The 23,335-nt window shown below is 40.5% G+C and overlaps 3 protein-coding genes across 4 annotated transcripts in view; 2 read left to right on the top strand and 1 right to left on the bottom strand.

The window, feature by feature from the left end:
- LOC109030423 (uncharacterized) overlaps nucleotides 1-23,335 on the bottom strand; it is a 167,354-nt gene that overhangs the window by 91,615 nt on the left and 52,404 nt on the right. For both annotated transcript variants that reach the window (XM_072304207.1, XM_072304208.1), the window contains one exon: nucleotides 11,940-12,059. In XM_072304207.1, coding sequence (XP_072160308.1) covers nucleotides 11,940-11,987 — 48 coding nt within the window. In that variant the 5' untranslated portion in view covers nucleotides 11,988-12,059. The remainder of the gene's footprint in view (nucleotides 1-11,939; nucleotides 12,060-23,335) is intronic.
- LOC140225531 (uncharacterized) lies at nucleotides 16,433-18,479 on the top strand. The gene is made up of 3 exons (XM_072304732.1): nucleotides 16,433-16,521; nucleotides 17,819-17,925; nucleotides 18,211-18,479. Exons 1-3 carry the CDS (start codon nucleotides 16,433-16,435, stop codon nucleotides 18,345-18,347), a joined length of 333 nt encoding a protein of 110 aa, XP_072160833.1. The 3' UTR covers nucleotides 18,348-18,479.
- On the top strand, nucleotides 21,021-23,048 carry LOC140225475 (uncharacterized). The gene is made up of 4 exons (XM_072304549.1): nucleotides 21,021-21,243; nucleotides 21,598-21,842; nucleotides 22,201-22,293; nucleotides 22,720-23,048. Exons 1-4 carry the CDS (start codon nucleotides 21,137-21,139, stop codon nucleotides 22,836-22,838), a joined length of 564 nt encoding a protein of 187 aa, XP_072160650.1. The 5' UTR covers nucleotides 21,021-21,136; the 3' UTR covers nucleotides 22,839-23,048.

Genomic DNA, 23,335 nt, shown 5'->3' with positions numbered 1-23,335 from the left:
TTTCAAAATACCATAGGAATTCTTATAGCCGGCTAAAGAAGGCTACAGAAAATCATATAGCTGGCTGTAGAATGCGGAGAAAATCATACGGCCGGGCTTTTCACTTTATCGCCTGGCTGTTGCTTTTTCGCCATCGATTATTAAAGGCTTTAGGAAATTGTGTAGAAATTCGTGTGCTTTGTAAATCCTTAAGTTTGATACGGAACCACCTTAATATTTACAAAACACACATTATATTTTCCTTTAATGCATATTTATTTTCATAAATTGAAATGAGAATAATCCATACAGGATGTGCAAGCATTTCAAAATCATGAGTTGAATAACGCTGACTCCGCCAGATTAAATATTAGAGCCTAACACAAAGCGGAGCGGCGACGCACTGGCGCCTACAAACCTAACAGGGATACTTCACGCATTGCGCAACGCGTGAGGTATCCCTGTTAGGTTTGTAGGCGTTTGTTTCGCGCCGCAGCGTGCCACGGCGCTCGAGGCAACTATTTCACACCAGAGGTATTGCACAGTATCATACGAAACTGAAGGCGCTCTAATATATTAGGAATGGCAGGCATCTATCGAAAGAACGGAGCTTTCCTCGCAAAATAAATCAAGATACTACGGCCCAAAAAGAGAGCAGTAGTCCAAAAACTCACTAAGTCCTAGCATCCGTAATTAGCAACGTTTAGCATACACTTTATCGCCTGGCTGTTGCTTAGTCACCATCGGCTGTAAAAGGCGATACGAAATTGTGTAGCCGGCCATAGAAACTATTGGAAATCTTACAGCCGGCTGTAGGTCTATGGTATTTTGGAACACAGATTCTACTGCCAATTTTTACCAGGGAGAGAAGGGATAGGGATGCGAATTTGCAAATGGCGTCCTTTTTTGGCAATTTCTAACCTTGAATTTCTCATGTGTTTGTTGTGCGTCTAAAACGCAACCACGAAAGCATGCAGCAGATAGCACTTACTTACGGCTGTCTCTGCCAAACATTAGACTAACACGAAAATGAAAAATACCTTTTTTAGGTAATTGAAATAAAATCGGTCGATTTTTAATCATCCCGACGATATCTAGGAGTCATTCGGATGATTAGTGGCAATTTGACAAAGAACGGATGCCTCTTTCAATAAAATCTTCCGGCCAGAAGCCTCTGAGCCCGTTTTCTCAAAACTTTATTTTTGCACTTACTGCTCTCTTCCCTATCAGGGCAGTATTTTGCGCACTGAAAAAAAAAATCTTTGTGTATTTACTAAGAAAAGGGTAAAACTACCAAGAATTCAGGGTTCTATTTGATCCCAGTTTTTTCTTGGTAAAATTATCATTTAATATATGGAATTGGTAATTTTACCGAGAAATTTTGGTAAAATTACTGAACTTTCTTGGAAATTTTACTAGACCTTGGTAAAAGCGCCAATTTTTTTATCGACTGTGGTAGAATTACCGAGATAAAATGGCAAAGTTACCGGGAATTGATTACCAATAAAAGTGGTATTCTTACCCGAAAAAACAGTAAAAATATCTGTTTTTAGGTAAGCTTACCAGTCTGTCTTGGTAAAATTACCAATAATTGGTAAAAAAAAGTGAGATGGTAAAGGTACCAACGGACCTTCGGTAAAAACGCCGAGAATTTTATTTCAGTGTGCAACTCGGCAACTACGCTTGAAACAAGCTCGCCTCCCTGCGTTTTAGCTTTTTACGTATTATATTTATTTTAATCTGTAACACTCTGCACAAACATACCCCCTTCCCCATCTTCGAGGCGTGGAAATTGTTTCCGTCCCCGACTTCTAAAGCCCCCCCCCCCTGCCCCCCGCCAAGAAGCGGGATCCGTGCAGCGTTTATAAGACGTCACTCTTTTGCGCTTGCATAATTCATTTTCACGGTGTAAAACGTTGTCTTACTGCCTCGATTCGGTTCTGTGAGGCACAAGAAAAGGGAGGCATGAAACGTAAGAAAGAGAAAGATTAGAAATTTCAGTGAAATATCTCATAACATTTCACGAGACTGTGAAGTACTTCATATTTTTCAGGGGCCAGAGTATGCAACCCGCACTCAAGAACACAAAAATATAAGAAAACCACGCAATTTTTACATGTTGTGAGGCATGAAACGGTGCTGGTATATTTCGAATAAATTTCTGAAATTTCATAAAATAATTCACCTGAAATTTCAAGAGTTTATTTTTCATGACATTTTTCCACCCTGCACAAGACTCTTGTAAGGCTCCTCGTAGCTTACAGAGAAAAAAAAATCAGTTCATGCGCGGCGCACTGAGTTTTCGGTCGTATTAATCGAATTGTGGCTCGGGTAACCGAAATCTTCGTCAATCGAAGTGCGAGCTGATTGTTAAAATTGATAGACAAAGCGATAGATAGAGAGGATGCAGAGAAAATGAGACGCTCATATTGGTTGAAAATAAAGGTTTTCATGGACTTGATAAAGGTGAGTACAACGCATATTTCTTACGCAGGTAGTAAAGTTGTGGGAGTGTATTTGGATCACGTTAAACAGAAAGGAACCAAGCCACATCAGATATTGCTAAATTTAAGTGGGCGTTTTTATTTTCTTACATGTAAACTCTTAAGCAAATTTCAAGGAATCTTTTGCATAGTACGAAGCAAATTCCTTGCAACTTTCATAGGAATCCGCGCAAACGTCCTCTTGTAAAAAATGGAACTGTCCCATTAAATTTGGCAACAGCTGATGCGGCTTGGTTCCTTTCTGCTTTACACGGTCTATTTCAGACTTTCTCGATGCGCTCATCGTGATTTTTGAGCCATTTACTACATGTTAGTTACAACTCCTCTTTTTGCTGCACCGAAAGTTTCCAACTGGGAATGGGCCTCATTTCCTATTTTTGGCACTTAAGTCTTTGTGATGGTGACCGGTTTAAATATTTACAAATGACCACTAGACCATACGCACTGACGTGAAAGCGTTTTGACTTTTCAGTCATTTGCCGCTTCACCTGCGGCGCGGCGTGCCACCGACCGGCCCGAAAAGCGCATTGGCGCCTACAAACCTAACAGGGATACTTCACGCATCGCGCAATGCGTGAAGTATCCGTGTTAGGTTTGAAGGCACCAGCGCGCTTTCGTGCTGGTAGCCGCGGCGCGGCGCGCAGAGCACTGCGAGGATCCAAGGAGACAGAGTGCCTTCAATGGGTCGCTGAGCCGTGTGTTTTTTAAAGTTAATATTCTATAAGTATCAGGTGAGTAGATTACGAGGTCATATATTAGGTATTTTTGAAACCAAAATCCCGGACGAGACCGTTTTTGAAAATATACTTGAAGGAATTTCGAACGCGCCGAAATGGCGGGAACATGGACCACAAGACAAGGTACGAATTTAAGCATTCTGATACATGTTTCTTAACCAGAATTTCACGTAGAATATGAATCGCGCAACGAAAATTACTAAAACAACTGCTAACGAAGATATTAACGTTTTTATTTCACATTGGTTACGAGGAATTTGAACTTCCCGCTCACAAGAAACTCAAAGCTCTACGTGAGTCAAATCGCGCACTACAACGGTTTCGGCAATCTTCTCTATCGAGAAATGTTCATTTCCCACCATGTGTTGTTCAAACTACAAGCAAAATGCTATAGCTGAGCCAAAGCGTCAAGATTGAGGTTGCCAGATTTTTATATCGCAGAGACTGTCATGATAAACATTTGGCGCGCGATGTGAATCGCGTAGAGCATTGAGTTTTCATGAGCGGGTGGTTTGAATTCACGCATCAAGAATCATTACGTATCTTCGTAAGGAGTTGATTTTGGTAATTTTCGTAGTGCGTATCGTGTTCTCCGTGAAATGTTATTGGTTAAGAAACATGTATCAGAATGCTGAAATTCGTACCTCGTCTAGTGGTCCATTTTAACGGGGACTTTCTGGCCAAAAAATGTCAGCATGGCTCTAAAATATACCCCATTATCGATTGAATGCCCTTATACAAGGGTGTACCTATCTCTCCCCGCGAAACACCATAAATTATACTGCGAACTCTTACTCGTCATTCAACGGCTTCCCGACTGTCTAGTATCGTGGCTCGTGGCCTATATTCGCGCGGATCCGCAAGAAGCGAAGTCGCAAATCGTAAAGCATTTTACGAGGCGGATAAAACGTCGTGACCTTGAATCCGCGAAATTTCCGCGAGACGCCGCGCCGCACACTCGACCGAGTCGATAGGAAAAGTCGGACAAACTTTGGAACCTTTAAACGCTTATAACTCCGTTTATATCAAATTTTGAGGTTCTCAAAGTGGTTTATTGGTTTTCTTGTGAAATTTCCTGCTAGAAGCACTCGTTGAACTTTAAAATGTGACGAAATAGACATCAAAATTTGCAGTTTTAGCCAAACATTATATGGATTGCATTTTGCAAAAAGGAATCACTAGCATTGCAATGATGCTAAGATTGTGCAACTTCATCTTTTGCAATAAAATGCGGAAATCGTGAAAAACTATGAAATTTAGATGGTAATTTTTGTCTTAAATTTACAGTTTTTAGCGAGTAAAATAGAAACTATTAATGGATAATCGGGTTTTTCCTCCAAGACAAAAGAAGTTGCACAATCTTAGCAACATTGCAATACTAGTGGTTCCTTTTTGCAAAATGCAATCCACATGTCCGACTTCTCTAATGGGCCACTTGACAAGGTACGAATTGGATTACATTTTGCAATAAGGAACCACTATTTTTGGCCCATTTTCGAAACAACATACGTGACATTGGTTTCCCTTTGCAGATGAGTGCTTTTATGGGAGAGCCAAAGATAGTGTTTCCTTATTGCAAAAATGTAATTTAATTTAAGCATACACGATTCTAAACCAGAATTTCACGTAAAACACGATTCTCGCATTTAAAATCACTGAAATCAACTCCTAACCAAGATATTGACGTTTTAGCGCTCGGTGCTTGCACTAGAGCTGCTATTCCGGACGGTCCCAGCTGGGGAGTATCAATGCAGCATGTTACATTGTAGAGACCGCGCGTTGGTTGATGGGAATCGGCGCCATTTTCGGCTATGTTCCTTGTCATGACTTTATTTTATTGCATACTGTTTTATTGTTAGTCAATGCTATGTTGTGTATTGTATTTTTGGAATCATGGTGATACAGTCAACAATTCAAAACTTGTTTGTGCTTTTATCTCGTGATGGAAAAAATGTACTTTACGTTCAAAATTTGAAAATTTGAATTTTAAAGTTTTCGCGGTTAAGGAAGCTTTAACCACTGGGTTGGAGCTTCCTAGTCATATTACTTGATATCAGCTGATAGCAAACAAAGGTTACCAGGGAAACCGTAAACGTCTAACAACTATCGTGGCCATTGGGGCGATTCGACAGTTTGAATCGTTTTCGTTGATTGAATCGACAGTTGTCGGATTGTACATCAATGACAAAATGTGTCTAGGCCCTCATTCTTGACTACAACTACTGCCCCCAGAGCCGCTCTCCGACGCCAATGCGTTGGAGCTTCCTGCTTGTTTACTTTACATCGGATACGGGAAATTTGAATTGCCCGGTTGCAAGAAACGCAAAACCCTACGTGAGTCAAATTGCGTTTTCCAGCGGTTTTGGCAGGCTTCTCAATCAAGCATAGTTCTTCTCCCATCCTTTACTGTTCAAAATGTAAACAATTTGCTATAGCTAAGCCAAAGCGTCAAGATTGAGATTGCCATAATTTCGTATCGCAGAGATTGCCACGGTAACGTTTAGTTTGCGGTCTGACGTGCGTAGACCGTCGTGTTTTCATGAGCGGGAGGTTTGAATGGAGATGTTGCATGTGTGAGGAATTTGCGATTTGACTGTTGATTCTTATGCAACAGTTCGCGAGAAACACGATGGTGCCACTGGTTCTCTCTGAAATCAACTCCCAAGCTCAAAAAAAGCTCTCAAGTTGAGGCCAAAATGGAGGGGATATCCCACGCTATGCTGAGAGTCCTCATCTACATCAAGACAAACTCTCCATGCAACGGTAGGGAGCAAATACATTAGCAGTGATGTCGTGTTTTCAGTTTTAGAGTCCCCAAATAAAGTGGCAATCCTGTCAATGTATTTGCTCCCTATCTTTGCATGGAGAGTTTGTCTTGATGTAAGGTGGACTCTCAGGATAGCGTGGGATATCCCTCCATTTTGGCCTCAACCTGAGAGCTTTTTTTGAGCTTGGGAGTTAATTTCAGGAAAAACCAGAGGCACCATCGTGTTTCTCGCGAATTTTTACTTAGAAATCAGTAGTCAAATCGCAAATTCCTCACACATGCAACATCTCCAGTTTAGTAATTTTCGTTGCACGAATCATGTTCTACGATAAATGGTTAAGAAACGTGTATGAGAATGCTTAACTTCGTACTTTGTCTAGTGGTCCATTGACTCGATCCTATGTGCGCCGCCCTGCTCGGCGCCCGAAACAGGGATGGATATCATGTCAAGACGGAGACGAAACGCCAGAAGCGGAGGCGGGAGTTCCCAAACTGAGGAACCAGGGTTCAGCGTTCATCTCTCCGTCGCAGGGACCGGAACTTCAAGGCGCTCTTTAGAACTTCGTCGACCTGGAGACCTCTTCAAGTTTCCTCCGACTGTGCTTGAGACAGTACTCAGACAGGAAGTCTCGAGCCATCCTAACGGGAGCATCCATTAATTCTGCCGTGATAGTGGAGAGAGCCCTGAGTGCAGGGATGAGGTTTTGAGGAAATGGGCTTAGTAGCGTCTGGCAGAAAATTTTATTGAGAGAAGCCTCCGTTCTTTGTTAAGTTGCCACTAATTATAAGAAATAATCTCAGAATCGAAGCCGGAAGTTCCGGGCGTAGCACCCGGAGGACACTGGAAAAAAAAAACACACGTTGGATCTAGAGTCCAGACTCTTGAAAACATTGACAAGAAAAAATACTCTTGATTCAATCGGATTTTTGCTTGAATCAAAACGAAATCCGCTTAAATTTTGATTCTTGATTTAAGCTAGATTCTGATTGAATCAAGAGTACTTTTTCTTGTCGATGTTTTTAAGAATCTGGACTCTAGATCCAATGTGTTTTTTTTCCAGTGCAGTCGAAGCTGCAACTCCAGCACCCGGAACTTTCGGCCTCTGAGCCCAGAACGGACGGTATGTCTATCTATAACCCGTAACTTTTTTTTAAGTGTTCCTATTTTTGGCACTTAAGTCTTTTTGATAGTGGCCGATTTAAATAGTGTGACGGAATTTTTAGAAAATGGGCTTAGTAGTGTCTGAGCAGAAAATTTTATTGAGAGAAGCCTCCGTTCTTTGTTAAGTTGCCACCAATTGTCCAAAATAATCTCAGAAATCGAGGCCGAAAGTTCCGGGCGTAGCACCCGGAGCAGTCGAAGCCGCGACTCCAGCATCCGGAACTTTCGGCCTCTGAGCTCAGAACGGACGGTATGTCTATCTATAGCCCGTAACTTTTTTTTCAGTGTTCCTATTTTTGGCAATTAAGTATTTCTGATAGTGACGGATTCAAACATTGTGACGGAATTTTTAGAAAATGGGGTTAGTATAGTGTCTGAGCAGAAAATTTTATCGAGAGATAAGCCGCCGCGTTCTTTGTTAAATTGCCACCAATTATCCGAAATAATATCAGATATCGTTTTGATGATCAAGCACCTCCTCTGTAAAAGCACCTTTCTGCATACGAAAACTAATGATGTATTTGATTTCTGAAAAGAGCCAGAAATAGTGTTTTTTATTGCAAAATGTGGTTCACTTCGTCTTTATGGACGACCCCTTTTTCCTTTTGACGATCAAAAACTTCGGTTGGAAGTTTGGGAACCCATGATCTGAGGAGTCAACTTAGATAACAAGTGACCTTCTCCATAAATAGGGGTATGAAGCTGGATCCATCTCTTGCCGAATTGAATTGCGCTAAATGATCGCATTTAACCGTCTCAAGATTTGATGTTTCGTCACAGCGAACGCTCGGCGTAATTTATCAGTCGTCAGATTCACTCGGGAGGAAACTCAAGAATCAAATTTCGCAAGTTTCTCGTTAATGAACTTTCCCGACCTTGACCTTAACGTGACTCTTATTTTTGGAACGTTACTTTCGGATATGTTGCTGATTAACAAATCTGTTTCACACAGGGTACACGGAAACGTGAGTAGACATTCAACAGGTGAAATCACATTTTAACCTTAAAATGATCAGTTGACCAACGTCAAGACGCAGGTAGTGGATATCAGTTGAGACAAGCATTCCGATAAAATCAACACGTTTTCATTTTACATCGGTTAAAGTAAATTTGAATTTCCCGCTCATAAATGAAACTATAGCCCACGTGAATCAGATTCCACACTACAACGGTTTTGGTAGGATTTTGAATGGAGAAATGTTCATTGTTCCTTCCTCGGTTTGAGGTGTTAAAGTGTCAACGACAGGCAATAGCTAAGCCGAAGCGCAGAAATCGAGTTAACCATTGTTTCATACTGCAGCAAAAGCTAAGAAGATGGGATAAAGCCTTCAAGACACTGTGTAATCCCAGTGCAAAATTGTGATACCACTATACAAGCGTCACGATAGTCATTTTGCATAGCCGGCTAATTGAAGGCGAATCTTTGGTTTCCAATGGACCAGTAGACAAAGTACGAATTGAAGCATTCTCATAAATGTTTCATGACCAAAATTTCACGTAGAATACGTTTCGCGCAACGAAGTGTTCTGAAATCAACTCCTAACTAAGATAATAACATTTTTAGTTTAAACTGGTTGCAAGAATGTTGAATGTTCTTTTCACTAGAAAAAGTATGGTCTACTCGAATCAATTCGCACACGGTTTTGGCAGACTTCCTAATCGAGCACTATTTCCTTCCCGCCTTCGAAATGTTAAAACAAGCAATAGCTAAGTCGAAGCATCGAAATTGAGGTTGCCATATTTTCATACCGTATAACCTGATACGGTAAAGTTTAGCGCGCAATATGACTCACGTAGAATTTTCTTGTTTTTTTCATGAACGGAAGCTTTAAATTCACGCGTCAGGGAACATTAAATATCCTAGTTATGCGTTAATTTCAGTGCTTATGTTGAACGAATCGTATTCTTCGCGAAATTTTGGTGAAGAAACATGAATCGGAAAGTTTTAATCTGCACCTTGGCTACTTGTCCATTGGAAACCAAGTATTCGCCTTCAATTAGCCGGCTATGCAAAGTGATGTTGGATAAGAAACATATGATAACGTAGAGTGGTATACAATTTAGCTGGCTGGGTTCATTTCTTTATCAGGTGAATACGTTAACTTGTTTTGCTTGCTTTTTACTCTCCGGTCCTGATTTTTTGTATTTATAAGATGACGATGATCATTTCGGACTTTTTTGGTCCATCCTCAGGTCACACTTGGCACTCGCGAACTCGCAAACTTGTCGAAACATACAAATAAAAATTTAATAAAAGTACGTGTTATTGCGTTGACTTATGCTCCAAACGCAATAACACGTACTTTTACGAGGGTCATCCAAAAAGTAAGTTCACCCCTTTCATATCTCCGAAACTAAAAGGGATAAATCAAATCGGTAAAAAATAACTTCTTACTTATATCCTCAGCTCTCCATAGGTACCAAGATTTTTAAATTTGGACCACTGGTTGCCGAGATATTCGATTTTTACGTGAACAACTCCCGGCCAGTTCCGTCCACCAAACGATGCGCTGCGATTCCCGTCACGCTACCTGAATTGACTGTGTTCCCCACACATCTACGTAGGAATAACCAACTCAAATATTCTAAGATTGGCTTTAAAACAATCTTACCTTATTTTTCGACGTAATTTCCGTTCCTATAGATGCATTTTTCATAGCGTTTCTGAAGCTTCTTAATGCCGTTCTCAAAGCACACTTTTGGTTGACTCTTGAACCAGCCATTGACTGCTTCCATCACCTGCTGATCGTTCTCGAAGCGTTGGCCACCTAGGTGCTTCTTGAGTTGCGGAAAAATATGATAGTCACTCGGGGCAAGGGCTGGAGAGTATGGAGGATGAGGTGACACCTCCCACGCAAATGTCCAACAAATTTTGGGTCTCTTTCGCCGTGTGAGGTCTGGCATTATCGTGACGGAATAGGGGACCACGAGACAAGAGACCCGGTCGCTTGTTTCTTATTGCCAATCGCAACGAATTCAATATTCCACAATACCGTGGTGCATTGATTGTACACCCTTTCTCCAAATAATGGACGAGAAGTACTCCTTGAGAGTCCCGCAGAAGACAAAAGCGACGCGACAGCGCGCGGTGCATCTCATATCAGCGCGTCGTTTGGTGGACGGAACTGGCCGGGAGTTGTTCACGTAAAAATCGAATATCTCGGCAACCAGTGGTCCAAATTTAAAAATCTTGGTACCTATGGAGAGCTGAGGATATAAGTAAGAAGTTCTTTTTTACTGATTTGATTTATCCCTTTTAGTTTCGGAGATATGAAAGGGGTGAACTTACTTTTTGGATGACCCTCGTACTTAATTTTTATTTTTATGTTTCGACAAGTTCGCGAGTTCGCGAGTGCCAAGTGTGCACTGGAAAAAAACACACATTGGATCTAGAGTCCAGACTCTTGAAAACATTGACAAGAAAAAATACTCTTGATTCAATCAGATTTTTGCCTAAATCAAAGGAAATCCGCTATAATTAAGAGGCTTTGTTCTTGATTTAAGCTTAAATCTGATTGAATCAAGAGTATTTTTGCTTATCGATATTTTTAAGAGTCTGGACTCTAGATCCAATGTTGTTTTTTTTCCAGTGTGACCTGAGGATGGACCAAAAAGGTCCGAAATGATCATGGTCATCTTATGAATACAAAAAATCAGGACCGGAGAATAAAAAGTAAGCAAAACGAGTTAATACAATTTAGCATTGAATTCGTAAATTCGTACCTTGTCTACTGGTCCATTTGACAATGTCGGAGCGGGTAAAAATTGCGTCGCAACTAGGAGAAAAGCGTACAGCGTGGCGATGCCGTTGTTAACGGATCAACATTCAACAATCGTATCCAGTTTCATGACCGCGGGCACGCCGCGCCGGCCAAGCCCGCCACCTCTTGATGCTTTTCACCTTCCTTCGACTCCGTTCACACCTCTGACAACCGGCGTCTCCATCCAGGTGAGGTGTTAACTTGACTCTCATACTCGGTCGATTCCGTCCTCAAGTTCAAGGATACGCTTGCCGCAACCCCACGGATGACCGTCTTCGCAGAGACAAAGTAGCTTCAGTTAAGGTGATTCAATGGACGCCACATTTTGTGTCAGAACGGCATGCTATAAATCGCATCCATTGGTCTTAACTTCCGCCGCCGCGCCTCGCAGACCGCACTGTGTTTGACGCTATGCGTGAAGTATTCACGCAGTCTTGTAGGCGCTATGCGTCTCACGCTGATCGTACTGTGTTTGACGCAATGCGTGAAGTATTCACACAGTCTTGTAGGCACTATGCGTCTCACCTTGTCCGCAATGACCGCACTGTGTTTGATGCAATGCGTGAAGTATTCGTGCAGTCTTGTAGGCGCTAATATGTATTACATGCCGATCGCCGCGCCAAGGGCTTCTCCTTTTTCATCTCAAGTCCTCGTCATCATTTCTCTCTAGGTAAGTCGTGCCGTTCTAGGCCGAATTGCGTGTTTGGTTTCTCTCTTAACTCGGCTAATTAAAGGTGCTGCCTCTTGTATCACCGAAAGACGACAAAAGTAGAAATTGCTATACTCTCAGAAAATTAGAGATTTTGTCGCCTTTTCTCGTAATTTTTTTTCTAAATCCGAATTATTTTTATACCTACATTTAAAAAAATTGCAAACTTTGCCGCCATGGGTCGCGGCCCATGTGGCCACCACCAATCTACAGTTTCTATATCGTTGTTTCAGTGACATACCCTCGATATGAAAAAAACTGTAAGTAAAACTAAACGTGCATTGCGTGCAAATGCTATTTAAAAAGGGAGGTTTAATTACCATGTGTTTTTCTGGTGAACTCAGCGGCACTGGAGCGCTCCCACTCATGGATAGCGGCCACCAGGGGAAACTCCATCCACGTTCGCTACTTCCCGCTTACCACCCATCAGATCCCCATCTCTGAAACAGACGAAGAAAGGCACATGTTTTAGCCAACTGCAAAAGATTAAAAGAAAAATGCAGTTAATTAAAAATTGCAAGGTAAAACAAATCACACTTCACATTAATACACGTTTATCTCTGCACTGCAGTGCTATGGAAAAACGCCGTATGAAACATTCAGAGTTGCTAAATTTTCCCGGATAAAACATGTATTTTTGTGGAACGTTGTTCATATTTTTCCTTGAAATTTTCAGATATTTTAGATTAAATTGTGAACAAAAGTATCTAAAAAATTTGAGGGAAAATATTTAAAATTTTCTCGGAAAATTTGTTTTTTTTATCGAAGTAAATCTGGCAACGTCTAAAGGCTCATACGGCGTTTCTCCATGGCACGGCAGTGTAACGCACGAGGAAGGGTATTACCCGATGGATACTTTCATCATGAGTGGAACATTATCCCTCCCCTGATCACTGCTTGTGAGCAGAAGTGATTTCTATTTCCGATGTGCTAAATTCGCTGCTCAACTGAAACGTGGCGCAATTTAATCACCCCGTGAGCTCCAGGAAGGATGTCCTAACGTGAGCTACAGTATTTAAAAAGAATAAAACGAAAATTTTAAATATTTAAGAAATAACTTCTCTCCCTTTGTTTCATGCTCGCGCCAGTCGCAGTGAGTCGCAACTTGAGGATATGGTTACATACAGGTTGCAATTTTTCATGAAAAGTAAAGTCTTGAAATTTCATGATGAATAAAGTCTTGAAATTTCATGATAAGTAAAGTTTTGAAATTTCATGATTAATAAATCCTTTTAATTTCATGTGAAATATTTCATGAAATTTCAGAAAATATAAAAAATATTTTTTGACATTAAATTTAACATCAAACGAAAGGCGAATGGTATTTGTTTTTTTAGGGTATTCTTCAGTGCGTGTTACATACCCAGCCCCTGAAAATGTGTTCCATATTTTTCAAAACTTTGTTAAATTTCAATAATCCCATATTTTTTATTTCACTCGTGCAACCCTGGTCACATTTAGGACCAAGACGCGTCTTGCTAGCAGAAAAAAAAGGAAAAGAAAATAGTTTTAAAATAAAATAAAATTTTTCTTTTTATTCACTTAACGCATTAAGTCTCTTCCTGTTTTTTTTTGGTTTTTCTTTAAAGTTCTTTACACAGCATCGTGCATCTCAAAATATAGGTACTCCTTTATTATTAGCGGAACGACGTATTATGACCCCATCCATACACTAAAGCAACGTTTGTAAAGGTACCATAAAATTAGATAATGAGATTGTCATTCGTTCACGGTAGAAACATTGAGTATTGGGCAAATACTCAGATGCGGAAATTCGATAGGAGTTGAAAACAGAACAGCTTATCTCTCATCGTTTGATTATGGTGAAATTTGAGCTAAATTCAAGGAGACTACATTAGCGCACAGTGGATCGAGTTAATCAGAAAGGTCAGGCATGAAATTGTTGACTAAAACTGCAAATTTTTATGTTTATTTCGTCATATTTTACATTTTTAGGGGTGTTTCCAGAAGAAAATTTCACGAGAAAACCAATGGAGCGACTTTTAAAACCTCCAAGTTTTGTATAAACAGAGTGATAAGCGTTGAAAGTTTTCAAATTTTGTCCGACCTCTCCTATTGACTCGATCTACTGTGCGGCGGGATAACGATAATTAATCCTCTCAAGTTGCCCAACTAATGCTGAACAGACACAACAAGACGCCGGGAAAGGAAGGGATGACTTGGGTGCTTTTGTTTCTGGCGTTATCAGATTTTGCGCTATTGGATGTTTCTGCGCTATTTATGATGAGAGGGCTCTTATGCATCCCACTTTACACTCTACAAAGGCATCCAGCAGGCATTCTCCACTACGACTCACCCATCCGTGCAGATCGAGTTATCTATCAATTAACGCAGTATATATAGTGGGGAATGATATAATTTGGACTGCATTTTGCAATTTGGACCTATAAATTCTGGCTCATCTGAAAAAACACTTATGTGCATAGAGAAACTAATGGCACTTACGTTGTTTTTAAACCGGGCTGGAATTTATAGGTCGAAATTGCAAAATGCAGTCCATTTCAATGGCGCGCGCATGTTGCCGAAAGCTTGGAATATTTAATAAGTCGCAGATTTTCAACACAAATATTTGGTCGACTTGACAAAGAGGGAAAACTAACACAAAATAAATCAACCAACAGCTTCTGTTACTTCGTGTTTTACTTCCTATGCTGCCGCACTAAGGAAGAACGCCGCACGAACTTTCAGGCGTTGCCAAATATCCTTTGATAAAACACGAATTTTGTTATGAACATATGAATATATTTCTTCCAATTTTTCATAGAATTTTGTACAATTTCACCTAAAGTTCCTGAAAATTTCAAGGAAAAACATTAATAACTTGCCTCAAAAGTAAACATTTTACCCAAGGAAATTTGGCAAATCTTGAATGTTCATACGGCGTTTTTCCTTAGCACGGCAGTATATTAACACGAGGTTTTAGTCACTCTTTCTTGCTGTGTAAGCCATGATGTTAAATGGACCAAATTGAATGAACCAAGATATGGACTACATCTTGCAATAAAGAACGAAAACTTCTATCACGTTCACAAAAGCACCTATCTGCGTAGAAAAATGATGGCACAAACGTTATTCATTAAGTAAGCCATAAATTGTAGTTCGTAATTGCAAAATGTTTTTTATATCATGTAGAAAAGTATGGTCCGAGCAGGTCACGAGAATGGACGGGAAATGATTGGCTAAGCCTTGGATAATCGGATGACTTCAAAGCGAGAGACAATTGAACGACCATTAAACAAATGGACACAGAGCTGCCTTTCATCTATAGAAGATCGTTAATTTCTAAGGATAAAGGCTAGACAAATAGAGATTGGACTCTGGTCAAAATGGTAGGATTAGAACAAACAGAGGAAAAGTGAGAAGGAAAAAGAGATAGAAAGAATGAGAGGGAAAAGAAGGAAAAGACAGAGAAAAAAAGAACATGCATTTCCTTGCGCATTTTCTTGAGATGGCTCTTCTGCATGTTGGAGAACAATCTGATAATTGATCGGCCGATGGATGGTTTCTTTTTAGGACATTGTTGACCAAGAAAAATTCGGAAATAACTTTGAAAGTTCGCCCTGAGTGAAAATCAGAAAGCGAAACACAAAACAAGTTGTAAAATTCCCTCAAGACGTCCTTCCAGATATATTTCAAAGTTTTTCTGGGTCAAATCTTGAGTATGAATACATGACGTATATCAGCGACGTACATATGTGACGTTAGTGGGTGTTTGAATAATGTGGACAACATTTTGGGTTTCAGGACATTCCGTCAACGATTTTTTGTCCGCGCATCTGTTATGTCCAGTAGTTTAAGTCCGCGCGTAAAATTGGCAACAGTGCCTTGGTCCAAGCGTTATATTTTAGTTCGTATGTAAAATTATATTGACAATTTCGAAATGAGAAAATTGAGAGAGAAGGAGGTATTGTTGTGGTAACTCATCTTTTAAATGAAATGTTACTCTCTTTTTCTTCCTTTGATTCATCTTGTTTAATTAGCATTGGTGGCAAATATGCCAACACTAAAGTTGACACGGAGCCACCTTAATATTCACAAAATACACATTTTATTTTCCTTTAATACATATTCCCTCCCCCATCAATTGAAATGAGAATAAACCATGCAGAGCGTGTAAACATTTCAAAATCTTGAGTTGGAAAACGCTAACCCCGCGAGTGTAAATATTAGAACCTAATACAGAGCGGAGCGGCGTGTTAGCAGCGCGAAACGCGCACTTTTCCCCCATCAATTTAAATAAGAATAATTAATTTAGAGTGTGCAAACATTTCAAAATCATGAGTTGAAAAACGCGGACTCCGCGAGTTTAAATATTAGAGCTAAACACAGAGCGGAGCGGTTTGCTGCCAGCGCGACACGCGCATTGGCGCCTACAAACCTAACAGGGATACTTCACGCATTGCGCAACGCGTGAAGTATCCCTGTTAGGTTTGTAGGCGCTAATGCGCATGTCGCGCTGGTCGGTCGCTCTCGCCCGCCGCGCCGCCGCACGGTGCGGCATCCTCATGGACGATGCGGACAAAAATCAGAAAAAGACACTTAACTTTAAATATTGAAAATAGTAGCACCGACATAGGAAAGCTCTTTGGCACTATCAAAGTAAAACACTCGAGGAATAAGAAAATGTTATATCTCAGGATATTTTGCGTGTTTTTCGAGGAGAGTTCATTCGAAATCGGCAGCCTCGATTCAGCCATATGTTAACAATGTAAAAGCGATTTAACTGCTAAATCAGCAATTCAATTTTTTTCGTGTATTTTTTTAAAATTTTATCTCAGGCCAAAACTGGCCTATGCGGCACCGGCACCCGAACGCCCTTGGACCGGACAGCGAGGCTGGTGGCGGTGGGCGTCCGATCGCGATCGGCGGACAATCCAATCCGTAGGCCGGCGAGATAATTAAAGCTGCAACGACAAAGACACGGGAGATAACAGTCCGAGCCCCGATAAAAGGGGACCAGCGCGGAAGACGCGAATCGAATGCCTCCCCGGGGCCGGGAACCGACGAGGAGGATTGATACTTTTGTTAAATTGGTTCTTTTTAGACCCCGGGAGCACGCCACTACCCCCTCCCCCCCCGCGGGCCCATCCCTTTGTTCTTGTTCTTGCCCACGCGAGTGGACGCAATTTCGAACCGAGCGCGGGAATGACGCTGCGAATAAAATCGTCGCTTGGCTGACATAAGGGCGTAACTACACATCGAGATGAGCCTGGAAAAGCATCGAATTGTATGGAGCCCAGGGTTCATCGCAGATTGTAGTTACGCCCTTATGTCAGGTAGGCGACCAAACGTCGAAAAATAAAAAGGAAATGCTCCCGGGAAGTGTTGGAGATTTCGTCGCCCCTCCGACGTAATATCGCGATTTCTGGATGAGCCTTGCTTTCTATATGGCACTATGCTTTCTAGGGCTCGTGCGGAGATAGAGAAAGGCCCTTATGTCAAAAGAGTGAAGATTTTACGGTCTTGGCTTCGGCACTGGCTGGAGCGCACCTGGTGTTTTAGTAGGGTTATAGTCGGGTGTTGAAAATACTCTCTTCGGGAACTGTGCCCTCTTAAAAAGGAAAGCGCTAAAGAAGGATATAGTGCTTGTGAATAGAAGTCTCATATTGACGTTGAAACTACCGGACACGTGTGTCAACGGCGGAAACACCAGACCACGTATCTCGTTTGCGATGTTTAAAAATCTTCGCTCCCATTTTATTTTTCTATTAATTTTTTTTAAATTTTTTATTAATTCTTTATTTATTATATTTTAAATTTTCTTAATATTCGTTTCTTACTGCATGAACTATGGCAACGTCTGAAGGTTCATACGGCGTTCTACTTTAGCTGGCAGTATTCTGCCGTGCTAAGGTAGAGCGACGTAGGATACTTTCACATGACATTGCGAACGAAATTGTCTGAAGAATTTGGAGCACTTTACTCACAACTCTCCGTATTTGATTCTTTCTTGAGGACATATGGCAAGGTATTCATGCTCATATGGTGTTCTTCCTCAGCATGCCATGCTAACGATTGCCATTCCTTGTTCTAAATAATGCATTCAATAGCTTAGCACTGATCTATCATTCAAACATTTTCCCGAGTCTTAAAATTATTACATGGAGATTAAAATAAATGCAGTATTTTTTAGTAATCGGCATTCAAAAGGCGTATCAATTCCTTACCCCTTCTCCAGGGACCCAAATTCAGAGCCCACAGATCTCAGAAGAGAAACCGCAAGCCCGGATGTAGTATTTCAACACCAAAATAGTAGAAGGGGACCTTCTGTCGCCCATAGCTCCGGTAAGTTTACTTATTTAATTTGCACCTAGATTTCATTCTCAGTTCATGTTGCAATTACATTATCAGCAAAATACATAAATAAGTAAAGAGAGAGAGAGAGAGAGAGATATGACGTTTAAATTCGTTTGTCTGTCTGATTTTTTGAATTTTCACCTTCTTGCAATTATTGTTTACGACTTTTCAGTCTGCAAATGCGCGGTTTTTCGGTGCAGCCTTTTATTCCGCTGTGACGATATTACGGATTTTATTACCTGACTAATGTTTCTGTTTTTTCTTCTGTTTCAGAGTGCACGCAAGTTTTACCACCGATGAAACGCTCCATTGCTGCCGCCTCCAAGAAACGATCACGTGGTGGTCAGGAGAAGAACCCGGGCCGGGACTGGCCAAAAGGATGCGGATTTGATTTGTCTTACGCAACTTAGTTTTTAAGTTTACTCATTTTGCCAATGTATATTTATTATGTAAATAGTTGTTGTTTGTACAGTATTGTTAAATTTTATTGTTGTTATTTGTAAATATTGTTTTTGATTAATAAAATTGTATGTCATAAGACACATTTGACTTTAAAAAAACAAAATCGACATTTATCCAGGGTTTTTGGCATGGAGTGGACTGGTGGGCTACGAGCCGTCAACCACTATAAAAAAAGACGTAACGTGCCACTAACCTTACCTCCTGAGGAATCGTTGTTTTTGTTTAATAAATTATGTCATAAGGCGCATTAGACTTTGACTCAAAAATCAACAAAAAATTTTGGCCCGTGGGCTTTTTTCGGGGTTTTTGGCTGAGAGTGGACTGGTACGGCTAAAGGCGGTCAACCACTTTAAAAAAAGATGTAGCACGCCTTTAACACATTTGACTCCAAAAAGAGAAAAAAAAATCAACATTTATCAAGGGTTTTTGGCACAGAGTGGACTGGTGGGCAACAAGCTGTCAACCACTATAAAAAAAGACGTAACGTGCCACTGACCTTACCTCTTGAGAAACCGAGTTTTTGCGTTGGTGTAATTCGTTTCTGACAGAGTGAAATGTGGGGACGTGTGAAGGCTTGTGCGTTGTTCTTTCGTACCGAGACACCTTATCTTAGCCGTGCTAAGGTAGAGCGCCGTATGAGCCTTCTAAAGTTACCGAATTTCCAGTTTGTAAACATACCTTAACGATAAACTTTCCAATCCTCTTATGGGGCTAGTTGCTGAGTGCTTTCAAAGCAAACTACGGAAACAGGAAACAAAAAAATAAAACTTCGGAGAAAATTAGGCAACATTTGATGCATTCAGCCTGATTCCAATACATTCCGTACATTTGATGGTATTATACGACGAAACCATCCTGAAATAAAATGCAAATTCATCTCATTGATGAAACTGTGAAATGGACGTATTTCTATCAAACAGAGCTATGTGCAGGTGGGAAAGATGGGGTGTGTCCTTTAGTGCTTGGGCCATAAGCATGAAGGGAAATGATAAAGTGCCAGTGACGTAGCTGCCGCTCCAGTGGCCATTCGTCGTCTTTAACTCATGAGCCGTATGCACAACGCTCCTGACACATGCCCACGGCTCATGAGTATTGCATACAGTCGGCACACAGTTCTGTTTGCTGAATTAGAAAAGCGGGATTTCACATTCTGTCAAACGGAACTATGTGCACACTCCCTGAGCCGTGGGCATGTGTCAAGAGCGTTGTGCACAGGGCTCATGAATTAAAGACGATGAATGGCCACGGGAGCGGCGGGTACGTCACTGGCGCATTATCATTCCCATTCATTCTTATGACCCAAGCACTAACGAGCACATTCCATCTTTTCCACCTGTACATAGGTCTGTTTGATAGAAATACGTCAAAATAGCGCTCTGCTCAAGGCATCTCACTGTGCGCGCAGGACAAGCCAAAACGCCTTCAATTTTTGCGTATGCAACGCAGACAACTCCGGAACACGAATAGTTGTATCCAGGCGCTACATCCTACGTCCATTGTTATGCCTCCTGTTTCTATGAATCAGGTATTGTAGGTTAATGACCTGTTTTGCCATGCGTGTAAATATTGGTCAGTGGGTTATTGTATCAGTATTACGGATCAATGACCTTACTATCCTTGGTTTGAAGGATCGATGTGTCATTATGTCAGCTGAATTCAAGGGTCACTGGGAAGGGTCTCGATTTATGTGACTCAAGTAGGTCAGTGAGTCAAAGCAAGTACGACAGCCTTAAAAGAATGAAAGTGAAGGTAAATGACCTAGTTTTAAAAATTGGTCACTGTGTTACGAGCTGAACTAAAGGATAACGACCTGCCTTATGAGTGTAAACAACTGGCCAGTAGGTTATTGTACCAAAATTGACGCCAGAGTCATTTAAGGATCAATGACCTTTCAGTCTTTGGTTTGAAAAAATATGCATGAATGTCGTTAAAAATACATGTTTTATCGAGGAAAATTTGACAACTCTCGAATGTTCATACGGCGTTCTTCCTTAGCACGGCAGGATAGACCAAACCATAACGGCAACCCACGAGAAGCCGTAGAAATCCATCATTTTCTCCCATAGTCTATAAGAACCACCCGTGTCAACCAATCGGATCGAGTCATTTTCTCAGTGTATCAATTGAGGTTATTCCATAACCATTCAATAATAATTGACCTGCTGTCGAAGCATCGAGACTACGTCCAAGCATGATTTAAAACAGTAACCGCGTGACAAATTTCTCAAATTTAAATTCATCCGTATCGAATCTAATGGAAACTTACAATAGCTAAGAACCTAAAACAATCGCATTTAATTGCTTGTGAAAACTCGATTAGTAAAATAAAGATGTGAAATTAAGTTTTAAATGAAATGAACTCAAAGCTCAGCAAACTCAAAGAACTTGATTATTTACAACAAATCTTATTTTTTTTTATTAATTTTTATTAAAGTCATCAAATTCCTCCCGTCTTTTAATGGTCTTAAACTCTGTGTATTTATTCAAACTCCAGGGGCCCAACTACCCCTCTTGCAGGAGCCCACCAGTCCTCTCCTGATTATGCTCCTAGCGCCCTCCCCTTCGCGCCTGATCCGCGGCGCGTCATCAGTGAGGGGCGACACCACCCCTCCGAAGTGGTAAATACTAGCGTCCTCCCCTGCGCAGCTCATTCTGCTGTGATCAGTGCTCTTGTGACCAGTTTGTGTTTCTCTCGTTCCGTTACTCTCGTTCGTTTATTCAACGTTCATCTCCAACCATGAATTTCTACAATCTTCTCTTCGCCATTGGTGCTTGCTGTTTCCCGACCGAACAAATCCAAATGTTCGATGAACTTCCTGTGGAGCTCGTGATTCAAATCTTAAGGTACGTTAAGCTCTTTCTTTATACTTAACGATTTAATAAATTTCTGTAACGCTTTTCATAATTTTTCATTGTGTCATCTGCAATATTAACTCAGAATTTAATTGAAATTGAAACTCAGATTTATTCTAATCAAATTAGGGTTTTCTTTAAGTCACGTTAGGAATTCCTTTTACAGAATAAGGTAATTACATTTTTCTGCTCCAGTTATTACTTGCGAAGTAAAGCATTAACATTTAAAATACTCATTGTAGCACCTTTCCGTCATTTGTACTGACCTTAAAAATTATTCATCGCTGTTTCTATTAATTTGTAATGTTCCTATTTTAATTTTTGGTTTTATTTTGTTTGTTTCAGCTTTTTGGATCCCAAGTCTCTGTCAATTATGTCAGGAATGAACAAACGTCTGTTTCACATTTGCAAGAACAATAAAGGCCTAAGAACCACAATCCGCAGACACTTACGCAAAGAACGGAAGGAACAACTGAAAAAGATGTTGAACCCAGTCAAAGTCAGGGTTATCAGGCAAGAAACCGGAAGTACGGATGATGCTTTCCAAAATCGAAATGCCAGAAGAGGAGTTGTTGCCACTCGAAATTTCGGTAAGTATTCCCTCCATTTATTTTTATTGTTTTTCTTTTAACTTGCATTATTATTATTATATCAGCTACCTCAACGGCTCTCTAAAACCGTTTACGAATGCACACGCTGGGATTTTGAATATTTTGATAAACCGAGAGCAGGGCCGCATTTAATTAGCTCCATTAATATGAGGCTTTATTTTGATCCAATGTAAACACTTCTTACGCATTACCGTTTGATTTTTGACGATGTTAAACGTCATTTTACATTTACCGATATCTCCCGTGCCGCCTTTTTTCGATTTCTGATCTTCCCCTGTCTTAGTGTGTAGTCTTTAATTCGCAATTCTAATATTCCTGTTTTATTCTTCTGTTTCAGAGCCCACAGTTCTCAGGAGAGAAACCGCAAGCCCGGATGTAGTATTTCAACGCCAAAATAATAGGGGAGGACCTCGTGTCACTCATACCTTCGGTAAGTTTAATAATTTGCTTTGCCCCGCCTAAACTTCTTTCTCAATTCGTGTTGCACTAATATACCATTAGCGAAATAAATAAATAAAGTGAGAGGAATTATCTTCGGATGCGTTTTGTCCATCTAATTTTTCAATACCAATATTCATTTATTTCTTACAATTATTGCATACGACTTTTCAGTTTCATTCTCAATTCGTGTTGCAATTAAATTATCAGCAAAACATAAATAAATAAAGAGAGAGAGATGACGTTCGGGTTCGTTTGTCTATCTGATTTTTTGAATTTTCACTTCTTTCTCACAATTATTGTTTACGACTTTTCAGTTCGCAAGTGCGCGGTTTTTCAATTCAGCCTTTTCTTCCACTGTGTCGACATTATAGATTTTATTGCTTGACTAATGTTTGTGTTTTTTCTTCTGTTTCAGAGTCCACGCAAGTTTTACCGTCGATGAAACGCTCCATTGCTGCCGCCTCCAAGAAACGATCACGTGGTGGTCAGGAGAAGAACCCGGGACCGGGACTGGCCAAAAGGATGCGGATTTGATTTGTCTTACGCAGCTTAGTTTTTAAGTTTACTCATTTTGCCAATGTATATTTATTATGTAAATAGTTGTTGTTTGTACAGTATTGTTAAATTTTATTGTTGTTATTTGTAAATATTGTTTTTGATTAATAAAATTGTATGTCATGAAACACATTTGACTAAAAATAAAAAAAAATCAGCATTTACTCAGGGTTTTTGGCACAGAGTGGACTGGTGGGCTGCGAGCTGTCAACCACTATAAAAAAAGACGTAACGTGCCACTGACCTTACCTCTTGAGGAAGCGTTGTTTTTGTTACATAAATTTGTACGTCGTAAAACACATATGAACCAATGAGGGTCATTAAGGCGCTTTTTTCTCAGGGTTTTTGGCATAGAGTGGACTGGTGGGCTACAAGCTGTCAACCACTATAAAAAAAGACGTTACGTGCCGCTAACCTATCTTTCTGAGAAAGCGCTGGTTTGGCATCATTTAATAATTGGGTTTCGCTTCGCAATT

Source organism: Bemisia tabaci, chromosome 9 (genome assembly GCF_918797505.1).
Source record: "Bemisia tabaci chromosome 9, PGI_BMITA_v3".
Taxonomy (NCBI): domain Eukaryota; kingdom Metazoa; phylum Arthropoda; class Insecta; order Hemiptera; family Aleyrodidae; genus Bemisia; species Bemisia tabaci.
The sequence above is the reverse complement of the archived record's forward strand: the minus strand, read 5'-3'. Positions and strand labels throughout refer to the sequence as shown.

What these genes read in the sequence shown, in the direction of transcription:
- LOC140225531 (XM_072304732.1), top strand. Translation starts at nt 16,433, where the DNA reads ATGCGGCACCGGCACCCGAACGCCCTTGGACCGGACAGCGAGGCTGGT. An exon ending in ATCGGCGGACAATCCAATCC is followed by an intron (nt 16,522 to 17,818) that starts GTAGGCCGGCGA and finishes CCCCTTCTCCAG; the next exon opens with GGACCCAAATTCAGAGCCCA. An exon ending in TTCTGTCGCCCATAGCTCCG is followed by an intron (nt 17,926 to 18,210) that starts GTAAGTTTACTT and finishes CTTCTGTTTCAG; the next exon opens with AGTGCACGCAAGTTTTACCA.
- LOC140225475 (XM_072304549.1), top strand. Translation starts at nt 21,137, where the DNA reads ATGAATTTCTACAATCTTCTCTTCGCCATTGGTGCTTGCTGTTTCCCG. An exon ending in TGTTGCCACTCGAAATTTCG is followed by an intron (nt 21,843 to 22,200) that starts GTAAGTATTCCC and finishes CTTCTGTTTCAG; the next exon opens with AGCCCACAGTTCTCAGGAGA. An exon ending in TCGTGTCACTCATACCTTCG is followed by an intron (nt 22,294 to 22,719) that starts GTAAGTTTAATA and finishes CTTCTGTTTCAG; the next exon opens with AGTCCACGCAAGTTTTACCG.